At 44.1% G+C, this 19620-nt stretch overlaps 1 protein-coding gene across 3 annotated transcripts in view; it reads right to left on the reverse strand.

Annotated features, from left to right (window-relative positions):
* Positions 1-5960: 5960 nt before the first annotated feature.
* The window catches only part of ttc3 (tetratricopeptide repeat domain 3), a 35285-nt gene continuing 21625 nt past the window's right edge, over positions 5961-19620 (reverse strand). For 2 of the 3 annotated variants that reach the window (XM_038976481.1, XM_038976489.1), the window contains exons 19-46: positions 16424-16504; positions 16186-16295; positions 15968-16094; positions 15738-15860; positions 15542-15643; positions 15359-15451; positions 15209-15273; positions 14892-15028; positions 13587-13907; positions 13124-13399; positions 12951-12997; positions 12785-12844; positions 11967-12043; positions 11719-11874; positions 10872-11514; positions 10711-10782; positions 10467-10616; positions 10075-10214; positions 9829-9897; positions 9616-9712; positions 9389-9492; positions 9191-9275; positions 8932-9033; positions 7932-8203; positions 7721-7847; positions 7299-7439; positions 7001-7093; positions 5961-6810 (exon numbers count right to left, since the gene is read on the reverse strand). In XM_038976481.1, the coding sequence (XP_038832409.1) occupies positions 6682-6810; positions 7001-7093; positions 7299-7439; positions 7721-7847; positions 7932-8203; positions 8932-9033; positions 9191-9275; positions 9389-9492; positions 9616-9712; positions 9829-9897; positions 10075-10214; positions 10467-10616; positions 10711-10782; positions 10872-11514; positions 11719-11874; positions 11967-12043; positions 12785-12844; positions 12951-12997; positions 13124-13399; positions 13587-13907; positions 14892-15028; positions 15209-15273; positions 15359-15451; positions 15542-15643; positions 15738-15860; positions 15968-16094; positions 16186-16295; positions 16424-16504 (3999 nt within the window). In that variant the 3' untranslated portion in view covers positions 5961-6681. The remainder of the gene's footprint in view (positions 6811-7000; positions 7094-7298; positions 7440-7720; positions 7848-7931; positions 8204-8931; positions 9034-9190; positions 9276-9388; positions 9493-9615; positions 9713-9828; positions 9898-10074; positions 10215-10466; positions 10617-10710; positions 10783-10871; positions 11515-11718; positions 11875-11966; positions 12044-12784; positions 12845-12950; positions 12998-13123; positions 13400-13586; positions 13908-14891; positions 15029-15208; positions 15274-15358; positions 15452-15541; positions 15644-15737; positions 15861-15967; positions 16095-16185; positions 16296-16423; positions 16505-19620) is intronic. The other variant, XM_038976497.1, reaches the window with a different exon arrangement.

The raw sequence follows: 19620 nt of genomic DNA on the forward strand, positions 1-19620 counted from the left end.
ACTTCTGTCAAGGCATCAGCTACTGTTCTTGGGGTCTGGCTAAATTAAGGCAGTTATACAATTTTAACGTTACAATACATTCCACAACACACAAATTGGACACCTACTCGAACATCTCATTCCAAAATCATTGGCATTGATATGGAGTTGGTCCCCCTTTGTTGCTATAACAGCCTCCACTCTTCTGGGAAGGCTTTCCACTAGATGTTTGGACTTGCTTCCATTCAGCCACAAGAGCATTCGTGATGTTGGGCGATTAGGCCTGGTTCGCAGTCAGCGTTCCAATTCATCCCAACGGTGTTTGATGGGGTTGAGGTCAGGGCTCTGTGCAGGCCAATCAAGTTCTTCCACACCGATCGACAAACCATTTCTGTATGGACCTCACTTTGTGGACAGGGGCATGGTCATGCAAGGGCCTTCCCCAAAATGTTGGCAGCACAGAATCATCTAGAATGTCATAGTATACTGTAACATTAAGATTTCCCTTCACTGGAACTCAAGGGCCTAGCCCGAAACATGAAAAACAGCCCCAGACCATTTGTATTTATTATGGATCCCCATTAGCTTCTGCCAAAGCAGTAGCTACTCTTCCTGGGGTCCGGCAAAATTAAGGCAGTTTATAAAAAGATTTAAACATGACAATACATTCACAGATACAATACATTCACAACACACTGTGTGTCCTCAGGCCCCTACTACACCACTACCACATATCTACAGTACTAAATCCACGTGTAGGTATAGTGCGTATGTTATCGTGTGTGTGTGCCAATGTTTGTGTTGCTTCATAGTCCCCGTTGTTCCTTAAAGTGTTTTTTAATCTGTTTTTTAAATCAAATTTTACTGCTTGCATCAGTTACTTGATGTGGAATAGAATTCCATGTAGTCATGGCTCTATGTAGTACTGTGTGCCTCCCATAGTCTGTTCTGGACTTCGGGACTGTGAAGAGACCTCTTGTGGCATGTCTTGTGGGGTATGCATGGGTGTCTGAGCTGTGTGCCAGTAGTTTAGACAGACAGATCGGTGCATGCAACATGTCAATACCTCTCATAAATACAAGTAGTGATGAAGTCAATCTCTCCACTTTCAGCCAGGAGAGATTGGGATGCATATTATTAATATTAGCCAGCCGTGCTGCCCTGAGCCAATTGCAATTTTCCTAAGTCCTTTTTTGTGGCACCTGACCACACGACTGAACAGTAGTCAAGGTGCGACAAAACTAGGGCCTGTAGGACCTGCCTTGTTGATAGTGTTAAGAAGGCAGAGCATCGCTTTATTATAGACAGACTTCTCCCCATCTTAGCTACTACTGCATCAATATGTTTTGACTATGACAGTTTACAATCTAGTGTTACTCCAAGCAGTTTAGTCATCTCAACTTGCTCAATTTCCACATTATTTATTACAAGATTGAGTTGAGGTTTTAGGCTTAGTGAGTGTTTTGTTCCAAATACAATGCTTTTAGTTTTAGAAATATTTAGGGCTAGCTTATTCCTTGCCACCCACTCTGAAACTAACTGCAGCTCTTTGTTGAGTGTTGCAGTCATTTCAGTCGCTGTAGTAGCTGACGTGTATAATGTTGAGTCATCCACATACATAGACACTATGGCTGTACTCAGTCAGTGGCATGTCGTTAGTAAAAATCTTTTTAAAAAGCAAGGGGCCTAAACGGGTATGTGATGTGACAAATAGGAGTTGCAAAAAGATGTGACAAATAGGAGTGGCAATATTGTCTGCTATTATCCTCAGTAACTTTCCATCCAGATTATCAGACCCCGGTGGCTTGTCATTGTTGATAGACAACAATAATTTTTTCGCTTCTTCCACACTGACTTTACAGAATTCAAAAGAACAATTCTTGTCTTTCATAATTTGATCCGATGTACTTGGATGTGTAGTGTCAGCATTTGTTCCTGGCATGTCATCCCTAAGTTTGCTTATCTTGCCAATGAAAATCCTTAAAGTATTTTGCAATATCAGTGGGCTTTGTGATGAATGAGCCATCTGATTCTATGAATGAAGGAGCAGCCGAGTTGGCTTTTCCCCCCAAATTTCATTTAAGGTGCCCCAAAGCTTTTTACGATCATTCTTTATATAATTTATCTTTGTTTCATAGTGTAGTTTCTTTTTATTTAGTTTAGTCACATGATTTCTTAATTTGCTGTACCTTTGCCAATCAGTTGGGCTGCCAGACTTAATTGCCATACCTTTTTCCTCATCCCTCTCAACTATACAATTTTTCAATTCCTCATCAATCCAAGGGGATTTAACAGTTTTTTGTCATTTTCTTAATGGGTACGTACTTATTAGTAACTGGAATAAGTAGTTTCATAAATGTGTCAAGTACAGCGTCTGGTTGCTCCTTACACACTACAGAACAGTAAATATTCTTTACATCAACATATGAATCCCTACAAAACTTCTTGTATGACCTCTTATACACTATATTAGGCACAACCTTTGGAACTTTGGTTTTCCTAGATATGGCTATTATATTGTGATCACTACATCCTATGGATTTGGATACTGCTTTAAAGCAAATATCTGCAGCGTCAGTAAAAATGTGATCAATACATTTTAATTTCTGTGCTGTTTGTAACTACCCTGGTAGGTTGACTGACAACCTGAACCAGGTTGCAGGCACTGGTTACAGTTTGAAGTTTTTTCCTGAGTGGACAGCTTGATGATAGCCAGTCAATATTTAAATAACCCAGAAAATATACTTCTCTGTTGATATTGCATACATTATCAAGTATTTCACACATATTATCCAGATACTGACTGTTAGCACTTGGTGGTCTATAACAGCTTCCCACCAGAATGGACTTTAGGTGAGGCAGATGAACCTGTAGCCATATTTCTTCAACAGTATTTAACATTAGATCTTCTCTATGCTTTACAGGAATGTGGTTCTGAATATAGACCACAACACCTCCTGCGTTGGCATTTCTGTCTTTTCGGTAGATGTTATAACCATGAATTGCTACCACTGTATCATCAAAGGTATTATCTAAGGGAGTTTCAGAGATTAATATGAATGTCCTGTGTTACAAGCAAGTTACTGACTTCATGGACCTCGTTTCTTAGGCTACATATATTAATATGGGCTATTTTTAGCACTTTTCTGGGTTGTTTGTTTTTATTGCTTTACTGGGAAGCTTAGAGGTAGACTTACTCATGATTTACTTGGAGCTAATAGTGCAGGGTGAGCTGCATAAAGTGATCTTCCTACTATTGCACACCGACTCAGTGGTAACAGTGTAACTCTGGTGTATAGGCTCATGATTACTGCTTGCAACAGCTGAAGGATAAACAGATGTATTCGGTGCAATTATGGGTACATAAATTAAATTACTTACATTGTGTTTGCCAGTGCCCCTAAAATCATGTACTTTGATGCAGCATTATGACGACTCATTGTCAAAATACACTGCTCAAAAAAATAAAGGGAACACTTAAACAACACAATGTAACTCCAAGTCAATCACACTTCTGTGAAATCAAACTGTCCACTTAGGAAGCAACGCTGATTGACAATAAATTTCACATGCTGTTGTGCAAATGGAATAGACAAAAGGTGGAAATTATAGGCAATTAGTAAGACACCCCCAAAAAAGGAATGGTTCTGCAGGTGGTGACCACAGACCACTTCTCAGTTCCTATGCTTCCTGGCTGATGTTTTGGTCACTTTTGAATGCTGGCGGTGCTTTCACTCTAGTGGTAGCATGAGACGGAGTCTACAACCCACACAAGTGTCTCAGGTAGTGCAGTTCATCCAGGATGGCACATCAATGCGAGCTGTGGCAAAAAGGTTTGCTGTGTCTGTCAGCGTAGTGTCCAGAGCATGGAGGCGCTACCAGGAGACAGGCCAGTACATCAGGAGACGTGGAGGAGGCCGTAGGAGGGCAACAACCCAGCAGCAGGACCGCTACCTCCGCCTTTGTGCAAGGAGGTGCACTGCCAGAGCCCTGCAAAATGACCTCCAGCAGGCCACAAATGTGCATGTGTCAGCATATGGTCTCACAAGGGGTCTGAGGATCTCATCTCGGTACCTAATGGCAGTCAGGCTACCTCTGGCGAGCACATGGAGGGCTGTGCGGCCCCACAAAGAAATGCCACCCCACACCATGACTGACCCACCGCCAAACCGGTCATGCTGGAGGATGTTGCAGGCAGCAGAACGTTCTCCACGGCGTCTCCAGACTCTGTCACGTCTGTCACATGTGCTCATGTGCTCAGTGTGAACCTGCTTTCATCTGTGAAGAGCACAGGGCGCCAGTAGCGGATTTGCCAATCTTGGTGTTCTCTGGCAAATGCCAAACGTCCTGCACGGTGTTGGGCTGTAAGCACAACCCCCACCTGTGGACGTCGGGCCCTCATACCACCCTCATGGAGTCTGTTTCTGACCGTTTGAGCAGACACATGCACATTTGTGGCCTGCTGGAGGTCATTTTGCAGGGCTCTGGCAGTGCACCTCCTTGCACAAAGGCGGAGGTAGCGGTCCTGCTGCTGGGTTGTTGCCCTCCTACGGCCTCCTCCACGTCTCCTGATGTACTGGCCTGTCTCCTGGTAGCGCCTCCATGCTCTGGACACTACGCTGACAGACACAGCAAACCTTTTTGCCACAGCTCGCATTGATGTGCCATCCTGGATGAACTGCACTACCTGAGACACTTGTGTGGGTTGTAGACTCCGTCTCATGCTACCACTAGAGTGAAAGCACCGCCAGCATTCAAAAGTGACCAAAACATCAGCCAGGAAGCATAGGAACTGAGAAGTGGTCTGTGGTCACCACCTGCAGAACCATTCCTTTTTTGGGGGTGTCTTACTAATTGCCTATAATTTCCACCTTTTGTCTATTCCATTTGCACAACAGCATGTGACATTTATTGTCAATCAGTGTTGCTTCCTAAGTGGACAGTTTGATTTCACAGAAGTGTGATTGACTTGGAGTTACATTGTGTTGTTTAAGTGTTCCCTTTATTTTTTTGAGCAGTGTAGTAGGGATTCATTTAGCTGGTCTTGGATCATTATTCCTCCTCCAAACTTTAGTTGGCATTGCATTAGGGCTCCTCCTGGCATCTACAAACCCAGATTCATCCGTCGGACTACCATCACTCCAGAGAACACGTTTCCACTGCTCCAGTGTCCAATTGCAGCAAGCTTTAAGCCACTCCAGCCGACACTTTGTGCATGGTGACCTTAGGCTTGTGTGCGGCTCCTCAGCCACGGAAAGCTATTTCATGAAGAATTCGACTAACAGTTATTGTGCTGACATTGCTTCCAGAGGCAGTTTGGAACTCAGTATTGAGTGTTGCAAGTTAAGACATTACTTTTACGCGCTTCAGCGGTCTCATTCTGTGAGCTTGTGCAGCCTAACACTTCGCTTCAACAGTTGTTTCTACTAGACGTTTCCACTTCACAATAACAGCACTTAGTTGACCAGGGCAACTCTAGCAGGGCAAAAATTTGCCAAACTGACTTGTTGGAAAGGTGGAATCCTATAATGGTATCACATTGACTTGGGGCGGCAGGTAGCCTAGAGGTTAGAGCGTTGGGCCAGTAACCGAACGGTTGTTAGATCGAATCCTTAAGGTGACATGGTAAACATCTGTCCTTCTGCCCCTGTACAAGGCACTGCTCCTAGGCTGTCATTGTATATAAGTATTTGTCCTTAATTGACTTGAATAGTTAAATAAAAGGTTGCAATTTTTTTTTTTATAGTCACTGAGCTCTTTAGTAAGGCCATTCTACTGCCAATGTTTGTCTATGGAGATTGCATGGCGGTGTGCTCAATTTTAATCACCTGTGAGTAACAGGTGAGGCTGAAACAACCAAATCCACTAATTTGAAGGGGTGTCCACATACTTCTGTATATATAGTGTACCTAACATTCCATTAACAGAAGGAATCACATGCTTTTTATCTGGTGGGGTCTCATTGAAAACAAACTTCAAACTGATAGCAATGAGTTTGATTTAAAACAGGGTTTTCCAACAGATGACAGCAGTTGTCAGGAAATCCTTCAGGCTATGGCTGACTGCTTACAACAGCATAAAACTTGAATGAACAAGTCTGATTAACTCTTAATTCAAATATGTCAATCTTAAAATTAACCATACAAAAATGTGGAAAATATTTTTAAAATTGGTTGGTTTTCTATCCTCCAGTTCCAACTTTTCAAACAAAGTAGCTGGCAATCAAACTTTATTACACCAGGCACAAGAATCTTTAGACTTTCAGAATTAGCTCAACCCATAACCACACTTAAAGTAAACCGGGCCCAACTAAACTACTTCTTACTCAAACATGTGTCTAATGACAACAATGCTGCGATTAATGGTTATGAACATATTTAACACAAACATTGTCTACTACAAAAAAAATGGTTTAAGTAAAAAGTTTAAACACTTGAGCATTATAATGGCACATACGATAGATGCAAAATAAAAAAGCTCAACATTCATTGCATGATAGAGTATAAACCAATAATCATATTAGGGAGATCGCTCGATAACTGGTTCATCGCACTTGACTGGTTCAATTTCTTTATCGCCACATGCACATTTGACAGAAGCCTTCAATTGAGCAGTTGACCATATACTGGGAATCAATCTGTGTTTGGAATTCAGGCATTAGGCATAAGGGGGGGGGGGTTAAGGGTTGGTAGCTGGGGGTGTTTAAGAGAAGGCAGCGGGCGTGTGGCCCCTGCGTATTCTGCCAGGTAGCAGAGGGAAATCCTCAGGCAGGAGAGCATGCTCTCTGCAGGTGGGACAGGTGCTCTGCTCCTTCAGCCATGACTTAATACACTAGAGGGAGAAGGGAAGAGGAAAAGATACGTGGTAGAAAATGAGACTGACAATCAAACCTATCCGAATGCAAGAACAGGAATTCCCAGTTCCTGTGTTCTACTAGCCCTAAATAACCACAGGGCCATAGATAAAAGCACTGGGCAAACTCAGTTGGAGACTACTTAAGGGTGTGATGAAGTGGCCTTACCTCTCTGTGGAAGCTATGTCTGCACTCTAGCACACACAGGTCCTCCTGGGACATGTCCTCATGGCAGATGATACAGGGATCCTCCATGTTCAACTGTACAAGACACACATACATCAGAATCAATAAGTCCTTGTAGTACACAACAGCAAACCCTACAATTTACGCACTATTTAGGCTTCGACCCGAGTTAGACCTCATCAGCATCTGTACATCCATGTTATTGTCTGACCAGGAGAGTCGAGCCCTGCTGTGATTACGGTGCGCGACTCAGTCAGTGTGAAGTGCAAGCTGAACTCACCGCCTTTGACTTAGAGTGTCCCTGGGCACCCACACTCTTCCAGACATGGGTGGGGGGTCCAGTGGAGTGGACAGAGGCTGGAGAGTCAGAGCGCGAAGGGGTCCCAGCAGTGTCACCTCTACCGGCACTGCTCAGCTGCTCCTGGACACACACACACACACGTTACAGTTCATATGGAAGCCAACAGTTGTGTGCATATTTTAACCTAGGAGTGAACGTGAATAAGGACATAATACATTTTCAATTGATGCTTCCAGTCAAGATACTTTGATTGATATCCCTTTAGTTCAAAATCTTGCTAAACATCGTGATAAAAAGCATCCCTGATAGAGGGGATACAGAACTAGAGCAAGTATGAAGACATTTGCCAACAGGTGTAGTATGGTCCTAGTCCTTGGTGCAGGTTACTTTGGGGATCTTACTCTGGTGGAGTCCTGGTGGTCCAGGATGAGCTGGGCCACTCTGTTGATGACCTCCTGGTAGGACAGGGAGTTCAAGCAGCCTCTGTTGGCCGTGCGCATCTCCCCAATGAACTTGGACAGCACAGGCCTGAAATGACAAATCAGTATTGAATACTAGGGCGCTCGTACACCCATAATACCCATTTGTGTGCACGCGTGTCTGTTACGTTACCTGCTATAGTGAGGGAACATGACGCTGAGGCGATCTACGATTCTATCGTACACATTGGTGGGCTGTGGGGCCGGTGGCCTGGAAGCCTGGTTCGGCTGGGGCGCCCTCGTGATAGGACGTTTAGTGGTCACACTAGCTGGAACTCCAGCCATACCGGAGGGCAGTGCAACACTCTGATCCATGGCTGGGGCAGGAGGGGCTCTAGGAAACCCCAGGTGACTGTAGAGGGGGGCTCTCATGTGCACTGGATGGCAAAGGAGCTGCTGGAGAGCCTGGGGTGGGAACAGCATCAGAGTGGGAGCCGGTTAGTAAGACCACTTGACAGGAGATTACAATGGAAATGTTCCGAAACACCTTGACAAACTGACATGGGGCAGAGGTAAAGCCTGGGGAGATGGTAGAGCGGTGTGTACATATATAGAAAGTTAATTCTGTCCTTAACTCAGTCTTTTTCAAGCAACATTGACTAGATTGTGGGCCACCCCACATAAGAGACATCTCTTCCCTGACAGAGCTGCTCTGCCTCTAGCTAGCTACCTGCTCTGACCCCAGGGACTCTCTGATGGGGAAGTGGAGCCCCGGGACCTGCCCGCCGTGTGAAGCCTGCGCTGTGTCTCAAGCATGGCGCCACTAGGGGAAAGCTCAGGCCTGGGGGAGGGCTGATGGAGGGGACAGAGGGGAGGACGGGGTAGGGGAGGCAGAGGGGTACCAGGGACAGGTCTTCCTCTGGGACAGAGTAGATCTGGGAGAAGCAGGGCACCACACACAGACCTCACTCATCTGACAAACAGCTTCAATATATAGGCTGAGAATAGCCTATGCAGTTTCAAAGCAAGTCGCTAGGCATTTATGGTCACAATAGCCCTCTTACAATTTTATGAAATAAACCCAAGACATAGGATGCTGAGCTAACATGCTGTTTGTCAGAATGGACAACAAAATAAAGACATCAGAAAAAGTAAACCTTTCCTAAACTTAGTCTGGTTGTGCTGCATCTTACCGGTACAGGTGGGGGCCAGGGGGCGCTGGGGACTGCAACTGGGGGTAGAGTGCACAGCCTGGTCCCCCTCTTTACCTGTTCCATCTGATCCTGGTACTGTGCCTGTGGAGAACAACAAAGCTGTCACCCAAACACAAACGGACCAGCCCTCAAAAGCCTGTGCACCTTATGTCCAATTTCTTATCCAAGGTCTTCTGTAGTCACATTGGAAATGGCATCCCAATAGTTGAATCTGTGTGTTAGCATTGTTCTTTTGTACCTCAGTTGAGCGGATTTTCTCCTCTGCTTCTTGAGCACATGCCATCCAAGCATCTGTGGCTGACTGGAGAATTTGGGAAGGTAATCTGAGGATGAAGGAGAGAAGAGATTGAAACTGCTAAACTGGTTCTGGTGACAGCATACAACTGAATTTACGGGTCCTCAAGTCTGCCCTGTGGTTAGTGTTACCAACACCTACCTGGGTGAGACTTCCTTGAGTTTGGCCAGGATGGCCCTGGCATCAGACAGAGACCTGTAGAGGCAGCGCAGGCCGCGGCTACGCTGGTTCTCCAATATAGACAGCTAGGGAACATGTCAGTTGGGAGAGAACGTTAGAGCTACAAATGGTAGGAGAAACTCACTACCCACGCCTAAGAATCCTGAGGAACATGCAGGTATCTCAACATACACATTCAACCCACATACCTCTGCTCCCTGAGACCTTCTAGTTGCCTTGGCACACAGGTCTCTGCACCGCTTGATCTCATCCTCCAGGCTCATCTTCTCAGCAGCTGACTGGTTACTATGGGAAAGAATCACTGCACATTTAGCACAGCAGCACAATGCTCAGAATAGTTAGTGGCATGTTAACCTAAATGCCACTCATTAGGACACATGTGAAAACACATCATAACATGCCTCAGCTCCAGGAAAGTATTCAGCTGGGTCTCATACTCCTTGTTCTTCTTGTGGATGTTCTTAGAAATGCTGTGGAAGATAAAAACATTTTTATTGAATCAAAGTTTGTCACTCACACCTATATAGACAACCAAATGTGAATTTATCAATGACTCCAATGTCAATCATGTTGAAGGTCCCTTTGACCTTCACCCATGGTGCCCATTTGGATATACACAGGGCAGGGCTAGACAGCCTCGGCCATACCTCTCCTGTGACTCCGCCAGCTCCTTTATCTCAATCTTTAAGGCCTTCAGTGTTTCCTGATTCTCTTTCTTCTCCTGTTGGTCCTTCTTCACCTCCTCCTCCAGCTTCTGCTGGAACAGGCCCAGCTCTTTATGGATGATCTGGAACACAAAACACTATCAGTCACTGGGCAAAACATCATGGAACTCTTCCGCCCACACTAAAACTGCAGTTTCAACTCCTCTTCCAGACAGAAGTAGGGTGAAGTGTTGCCCATAGACAATGATCTTGGGTCAGTTTTGCATTACCCCACTAATGGTTAAGGTTAGGATTGGGGAAGCTGATCATAGATCTCTACCAAGGGAAACTTCACCCTGAGCCTTCCACACCAGTATGGGAGTACTCCTTTCTACCTGTATTGAATGGTTGATTTCCTCTTGCTCTCCTTCTAGGGCAGATATCTCCGTTTGGCGTCTTTGTTTCACAGCGCCGTAATCCTGCTTCATTTGCTGGATCTGCTGCTCAAACTCTGCATTACTCTTCTCTTTCTTGTTCATGTCTCCCTGGAGCATGGAAACAGGAATGATATGAGAGGTCAATATGATGGAGGACAATAATGTATTAAATACAAAGGCTTATTAGGTATTCAAAACTCACATTATTCCCTTCAAAAGGCTCATAAGGCTCCGTGTTAACAGCCACTTCACTCAATGCGTCACAAGTTACTACCTATAGAAAGGAAAAAAACTAGACATTACACTTGGCCTTGTGATCAGTGATCTTAAAAACTTTCAAATGGAGTGAGGACAATCCCCCACCTGTACTTCCACTGCAGTCTTTCCAGGTGCCTTGGCACTGTGAACAGGAGCATAAACAGTCTCACACAATCCCTGTTCATCCATGCCGCTAATATAAAGGTCAAAATCCTCAAGGTTATGCGGATCATGGTTATTATATGACTTGTCCTCCGCTCTCAGAGTTCCAATGGCACGTGCTATTTCGTTGGCAGGGGGGGCAGGTGGAGAGCCAAAAACAGGTAAAACATATGGGCTGGGGAGATTGGCGATCACCTGAAGATATCCAGTGAATTCAACCGGGTTAGGCCGCATATTAATGATGGCAACAGGCTCTTCATCATAATCCCCAGGTCCAGAGTCATGAGAGTTTGGGAGGAATTCCATAGCAGAAGGGTTTAGAGAGAGTCCATTGGGGATATCCCCTATGAAGTCTAGATTGTCCATTCTGTGAGTGTTGGCATCCTGCAGTGACACAGCGTGCTTCATGAGGCCCAGGAGGTTGTCGGTCATGACGAAGCGCAGCGACTCGAGGAGGAAGTGCTCAAGGCCACCTGCCTCATGGATCTTCTGCTGGGCATCAGGAGGGAAGTTGTCTAGCTCACCCACCAGCAAGGGGTCCTGGGCCCCTAAGGGACCGTACTCTTCTAGGATCTGGGCAAAGTAGCTGGGAGGAAAGGCAGACTTACAGGTTAGAGCCAGAGGGCATATACAAGGATCAGCATGACATCTGAATACACAACCAATACTTCAGGCCATTGCTTGGACTTGTGCATCCTCATGAGTCATTGAAACAAGTTATAATACACATTTTCTGCAGACTAAGACCCTGTTGTCCAATAACCAAAGGAGAAATAACGGAGGCACTTACTCATACAAACTCTCCTTAGTTGGGTCAGGGTTGTTGTCCAATATTCTATTGTAGTGGCTACTGCGACTGCCAATGTTGTACTGTCCCTCAAACTCTGCCACCTGATTTCGAAGATGATTGGGAATGCTGAATGGGTCAGTGGAGTCAAGGAACATTCTGCAAAGAAATTATGAGCTGGTGAGAACAAGCTGGGGGTTGTCAATGGGCAGACTTAACGAAGACAGTATTGTACAGAATAGGTAACTTACAAAGAGTCATGTAAAAAATCCTCGTCGTCCTCCTCTCTTGAGGTACCACCTCTCATTCCCGACAGGACAATAACTGACTAAGTAACAGAAAAAGAAAATTAGATTGGATGTCCAGAAAACACACAATAGCCTACATTTCTCTAGGTTTAAGGCTAGAGTTAAACAAAGCAATTTTCACATCACTTGCAACTGCAACTAAAATTGCATCTCAAAACAACTTTGCTGTTGTTACATGAAGCAACTCAAAAGCAATTAAAATTGCATCCAACAGCCAATCAAATTGAAGCTGCTTGTTTGAGAACTCTAAACTCAACCCATGTGATCTGCTGCATTACATCATGGTTTCACAAATTAGTTGTTTATCCAACCGTTTGGTTATTCTAACAGCAAGGATATAGAAGAAACACAGCCTGTACAACCAACTGCTAACTAAGCTAGCAAGCAAAGTTCAATGTGGACAATCTGTTTAGGGAGAGGTTTGGGTTCACTTCAAAATTACATAGACTGCTAAACCATGTACAATAATTTGTATACATCTCCTGTTGTGCCCGTTTCTGTTCTGTCAACCCTGATCACAGTTTTTGCTGCACAGCACTGAAAGCGGTGTTAACAACTGGGTCAGAATTACAAACCTTCAAATGGTTCATGTGACAAGTTTGTTTTGATTGGCTGTTGCATGCAACTAGTTGCAAACATCTGAAACATTACAACTAGATGCAGCCAAGTTGCAGGGGTGTGTTTTTCTAAGCAACTCTGTTGCAAGCAACTAAAATAGCGTGAACGCTGCATAGTGTAACAGTCTAAGTCCTAATGCTCACCCCCTTTGGCTCCTTCTGCTTTTTTTTCCGGTTTCTGTTCCTAGTCTTAATAGGGGAATTCTGAAATTGAGGGTTTTGATTATTAGTATATTATGCCTTACGTCAAATGCAACACTAAAATCCAGTTGCCTTTAAAAATAAAAGGCATCCAATGATCAATACTTACAATTTCATTTTCAATCCCTGTCTTTTTAATCACTAAACAATGCCCATCTGAAAGAGGTGGAAACAGTTAAGTTAACACATCTGGAAACAGGAACAGCAGCAAAACTTACTGAAATGTTTGCTTCAAGTGGACCTTTCCCCTGGTAAGGAAGGTGTGCGGGTCCAAACGCTTACCCATTATTTCAAAATAATCATCCAGCACAGTGTGGCAGGTGGCGTACTGGTCTCTGTGCTCCTCCAGAGTCCAGATAAACAGCCTCATTTCCTGGGAAGGGGCCTGCTTCAGGTACTCCGTTAGAGTCAGGCCTAGGCGGCTAAAAAACTCAGGCATGGTCCCAAACTTCTCTATGAGCATGTCCTGCAGGGGGGCAAAATTGAGCAAAGGAGCGAGGTCGAGCTGCTCCAGGTGGTCTGCATAGCGGTCAATGAACAGTGCAGCTGAATTCAGACCTGGGGAGACCAGCGGAGGAAAGAGAAAATTAGCCAAGCTGGCACATAAAGCATAGAGTCAAGCCCAATTGTGTTGCTGCTGAGTACCTGAAGAGTAATCTAGTGGTGAGAGGGTACACAGGTATGCAGCTGGGGAGGTTAGCATTGCCCTTCAATACATACGTTGAAAATGCAAATGTGTGCTGACCTGCACTGTTCAGTTGGTGGGCCCAGTCGTGCAGCTTGGGGCTGGTGTCCAGGCAGCCGCTTAGGCCATGGATAAAGACACGGGCCCACACCCGGTTCTTCTTTTCCAGGAGGAGCTCTACAACATCCCCCAGGGTCTCCACCTGCCTCTCAGTGTACGAAGTGCCCAGCTTGTTCCCCTTGATCTGATCCAGGTCCATCCATGGCTTAAGGTTCTCCATCAGGACAGAGATGTTGTGGCTCTCAGCCCTGAATAGGTCTTTACGCTCACTGATCTGAAGCAGAACACGATCCCCGTAAGCTAGCCAGGTGGAGGATGAAGCTGGAGAAGGGTGTTCAACAGTTAGAAACTGAGGATAATGTGACTAAGAGGAACTGTGGTGTGGTCAGAACAACATTTGGAAAGTAAGTGATGTGGATTGCATCATGCATTTATACTGAACAAAAATATAAAACGAAACTGACGAGTTAATATAAAGGACAATCAGTCAACTTAAATTCATTAGGCCCTAATCTATAGATTTCACATGACTGGGTAGTGCCGCAGCCATGGGTTGGTCTGGGAGGGCATAGGCCCACCTACTTGGGAGCAAGGCCCAGCCAATCAGAATTATTTTTTGGCATACAAAAAGGGCTTTATTACAAACAGAAATACTCCAGTTTCATCAGCTGTCCGGCTGGCTGGTCTCAGACGATCCCACAGGGGAAGAAGCCGGATGTGGATGTCTTGAGCTGACGTGGTTACACGTGGTCTGTGGTTGTGAGGCCGGTTGGACGTGCTGCCAAATTCTCCAAAATGGATGTGTGAGGTGGCTTATGGTAGAGAAATTAACAGCAAATTCTCTGGCACAGCTCAGGTGGACATTCCTGCATTCAGCATGCCAATTGCAAACTCCCTCAACTTGAGACATCTGTGGCATTGTGTTGTGTGACAAACCTCCACAATTTAGAGTGGCCTTTTATTGTCCCCAGCACAAGGTGTACCTGTGTAATGATCATGCTGTTCAATCATCTTCTTGATATGCCACACCCGTCACGTGAATAGATTATCTTGGCAAAATAAATGTTCACCAACATGGATGTAGACATTTGTGCACAACATTTGAGAAATAATATTTTGGGCGTATGGAACATTTCTGGGATCTTTTACTTCAGCTCATGAAACTTTACATGTTGCGTTTATATTTTTGTTCAGTGTAGTCACATCTTTACATCCTTTAAGGGTGAGGTCATTGAAACAGGTTCTTTTAAGAGAGGAAATGTTGAATGTACATCCGGTGGAATATAATACATGTAAGGTGTGTACCCTTCTGTTCTATGACAATGGTTTCCCCGTTCTCCAAAGCTATTTCATCATTCTTGGCTTGCGTAGACAGAGAAGCATCGTGCCTATGTTGCTTCCGCCTGAGTTTACGATCCTCTTTGGATTTCAACTTCTTGAGACTGGCAAGCAAAATGAAAAACATTGAAAAGATACAGAAACAATTGTGATTGTGTAATAGTACTGCCTTGGTTAAAGATGTGCTTGACATACAAATTGTGTTGTCTGTTCAGTGGGCAGTCTGATAAAATTAGTTGGGTGTGGACATTGAGAAACTTGAGCACACAAATATTTCATCTCACCTTGTACATTTCTGATTTACTCTCAATGTTGCTTTACCCATAGGTTTGTCAATAGATGCTTCAAACTAAAGACAGAATAATACATTCATTAGTATGTTCTCCAAATTTGCAATGACTTAATAACGTGACAATTTTAGAGAAATTCCTTACCTCACATTTGACAAGCCCTGTTGAACCATAGATTTTAATATGACAGATTCTACCCCCACAGTCTGGAGTAAAGCACATTCCCTGCAGGAAATCCTGTGGGTAAAAACAGACATGAGTATAACCGAGGCAAGAGTAACGTAAAATAAAATTGGTGTGCACTTGATCGTTGTAAATAGATGTTACCTTTTCATTCTTATCAGAGAATGCTGTTGCTTTCAACTTCTTCCAACAGTTGATATGGTACTCCACTTTGCAGCTTTGGCAGCAAACCATCCGAATGAAACCCTATGCATAAAGACAGCAGTTTGAGTGCTTCGTGAACATGTTAGGTCTTTGACTTTCATGGAGACAATTTAGGTTGAACACATTTGCCTTTAACCTTAAAATCTGGATCTGTGAAGTAGATTTCTATTTTGGAATGTCCGTGGCAATTCTGATGCCGACAAATGGCATCTGGTTTAGGTGGAAATTTGCACATCTCTATGGATTCCTCTAGCAGCTCCTGGTTTGGGGTTAAAATAAAACAATCTAAATGACAGCAATGACATTTCCTGCCTCATTTCAACAGTTGAGTTGACCCAAACCCAAGTGAGATCAATGAAAACATACCTTGAAATAGTCCAGCTTACTTTCCTCAACAATAACTTTAGTAGTGGGCCAGGTCAGTTTACCAGGTGTTATCTTTTTCTTAACCATTTGCATAGAATCAGAAAACTGTTCCAGAGCAAGTGGAAATCTACAGGGGTGGAGGAAAAAACATTTTAGTTTACCCAGTGATGTGCAGCTAATTTCAGCGTATCTATAAGTATTATTCCATTTGTATCTACCGGTTCTCCTTCTGATATGCCTTTCCAATGCCATAAAAAACCAGACACTGAAACTTCCTCTCTTCAAAATGTTTGATCTTTTCAAAGTCTTTTTGAGCTTCAGCAAGTTCCTAAATAGGAAAAAACCCATTAGTACAAAGCCTGATGGAGTGCAAATTTGATTTGCAGACCATATCAAAAACACTTGAAAAGCAGTAGCCTCCCTTTGTAGCTAGCTATCACACAGAATGTTTCTTACCTCTGGTTGACCAATCTCTATCAGAGCTGAGGCATGGCCATAAATCAGCAAAACTTGGTCAAGAGCACAGAGTCCAAGTTCCTGGGGATAAAAAAAATAAGTTAATCAGCTGCTAGCTAACTTAGAACAACGACTGCTACACGACCAGAATTGTGGACACCTGCTCGAACATCTCATTACAAAATCATGGGAATTAGTATGGAGTTGGTCCCCCCTTTTCTGCTATAACAGCCTTCACTCTTCTGGGAAGGTTTTCCACTAGATGTTGGAACATTTCTGCAGGGAATTGCTTCCATTCAGCCACAAGAGCATTAGTGAGGTGAGGCACTGATGTTGGCTGATTAGGCCTGGCTCGCAATTCTAATTCATCCCAAAGGTGTTTCGATGGCGTTGAGGTCAGGGCTCTGTGCAGGCCAGTCAAGTTCTTCCACACCGATCTTGACAAACCATTTCTGTATGGACCTTGCTTTGTGAATGGGGGCATTGTCATGCTGAAACAGGAAGGGGCATTCCCCAAACTGTTGCAAGCACAGAATGTCATTGTATGCTCTAGCGTTAACACTTCCCCTCATTGTAACTGATGATCCTAGACATCCACTTTAATACCAGCACTTGCAATTGACTGGGAAAAACATGCTAGCTAGTTAAAATGTGTTGGTTAGCCATCTAAATTGTCAAGACTTGGTTGTAGGGGAAAGAAATATAAAAATCTGCTTCGCACTTTTGAGAACGCTCACCATGACTTCACCTCCACATCTGAACAAGGTCTAGCAAGGACAAGGTCTAGCAATTTTCTCTAAAATAAAGCCCAGCGATGTATTCATTCTGCCAGTTACATTGAAAATTTGTCTTAGAACAGAAGCAAATGGACAATCTTGCTACGTTTGCATCTAATATAGTTTGTAACAAATATACCCCAGTTTCCAGTTATGCTGCACCCTTCCTAATGCACACCCCATACACAGTGCATTCGGAAAGTATTCAGACCCCTTCCCCTTTGTTACATTAGCCTTATTCTAAAAAGGATTAAATAAAAATCTCAATCTACACACATTACTCCATAATGACAATGCGATAACCAGTTTACAAATGTGTAAAAATAAATAACTTAAATATATATTACATTTAAGTATTCAGACCCTTTGCTATGAGACTCAATTGAGCGCAGGTGCATCCTGTTTACATTGATCCTCTGAGACGTTTCTACAACTTGGGAGTCCACCCGTGGTTAATTCAACATTTGGAAAGGCACACCTGTATTACATTTTTTTTTATTCATGGGTTTCCATGGCTGCGCAGCAAGCCTAAGATCACCATGTGCAATGCCAAGTGTCGGCTGGAGTGATGTTTAGCTCGCCGGCATTGGACACTGGAGCAGTGGAAACGTGTTCCCTGGAGTGAGTTACCACACTTCACCATTGGCAGTCCGACGGACGAATCTGGGTTTGGCGGATGCCACAATAACGCTACCTGGCTGAATGCATAGTGACAAATGTAAAGTGGTGGAGGAATAATGGTCTAGGGCTGTTTTTCATGGTTCGGGCTAGTCCCCTTAATTCCAGTGAAGGGAAATATTAACGCTACAGCATACGACGCTGCCAACAGTTTGTGGAAGACCCTTTTATGTTTCAGCATGACAATGCCTCCATGCACAAAGCAAGGTCCATACAGAAATGGTTTGTCTGGATTGTGTGGAAGAACTTCACTGGCTTGCACAGAGCCCTGACCTCAACCCCATCGAACACCTTTGGGATGAATTGGAACACCGACTGCGAGCCAGGCCCACTCGCCCAACATCAGTGTCCGACCTCACTAAATGCTTGTAGCTGAATGATAGCAAGTCCCAGGAGCATGGAATGAGCTGTTAAACAAACAGGTGTCCACATACACTACATGACCAAAAGTATCTTCTGAATGCTGCAATGACAACACATCACCTGGTGTGCACTCATTTCGATTGAACTTTTGCTATGTTGTGTAACAGTTTGTACTGAACAACACGTTTCAAAAAAAAGTTATTTAACAGACTGAGGTACAGTATGTTTTCTCCATTTGGTGGGTGTGGCTAGAAGCAGTAAGGGGTTAGCATTGATTGCACTTGATCTGGAACCGGGCTGCCTCCCGGCATGAGCCAGGAGCCTCGTTCTGGCCAGCGGCGAAGTCGGCTCAAAACAAAAGCACGTGGAGTATGGTATACGATTCTGCGTTCACATGCAAAAGTGATTGCTTTTGATAACACTTTGAATTTAATTGTTTTCATTGGGAAGGCAAACACATTTTATGTAAAAGATATTTCTGAACAATGCTGTATTGTTAACAATATGACCAAGCGGTATAGATTACCGTTTAATTTGAGCAAGGTGCGCCTCCTGCCACCTTTGCCCGGTCACAGGACAACCATAGCCTGGTCAACCCAGGACAGCTTAAATCAAATCCCCTCGAGGAATGAATTTTTTTTTTTTTTAAAGGGGGAAATCTGCAATTGCTACATCCCTTCCATTTTTTTTTACTTCAAATTTATTTCTATGTACCCATTGACTAAGAATACAACTTCTAAATGCCTCATGAGCTTAGTTCTGCTGTCATACCAACAGAACCCAGGGAAGGGGACAGCTCATAATAATGGCCAGTACAGAGCGCATGGAATGGAAAATACATGGAAACCATGTATTTTATACCATTCCAGTCCTGCCATTACCACAAGCCCATCCTCCACAATTAAGATGCCACCAACCTCCTGTGTAATATACCCTGAAAACATGTTTAACTAAACTCAGCAAATGAAATGTTTTCACTATCAACTGCGTTTATTTTAAGCAAACGTAATGTGTAAATATTTGTATGAGCATAACAAGATTCAGACAAACTGAACAAGTTCCAACAGACATGTGTCTAATAGAAATGGAATAATGTGTCCCTGAACAAAGAGGGGGGGGGGGGGGGGGGGGGGTCAAAATCAAAAGTAACAGTCAGTATCTGGTGTGGCCACCAGCTGCATTAAGTACTGCAGTGCATCTCCTCCTCATGGACTGCACCAGATTTGCCAGTTCTTGCTGTGAGATGTTACCCCCCTCTTCTCTTCCACCAAGGCACCTGCATGTTGCCGGACCTAGCCCTCACCCGCCGAGCCAACAGGTCCCACACGTGCTCAATGGGATTGAGATCTGGGTACTTCGCTGGCCATGGCAGAACACTGA

This window comes from Salvelinus namaycush, chromosome 3, assembly GCF_016432855.1.
Source record: "Salvelinus namaycush isolate Seneca chromosome 3, SaNama_1.0, whole genome shotgun sequence".
Taxonomy (NCBI): domain Eukaryota; kingdom Metazoa; phylum Chordata; class Actinopteri; order Salmoniformes; family Salmonidae; genus Salvelinus; species Salvelinus namaycush.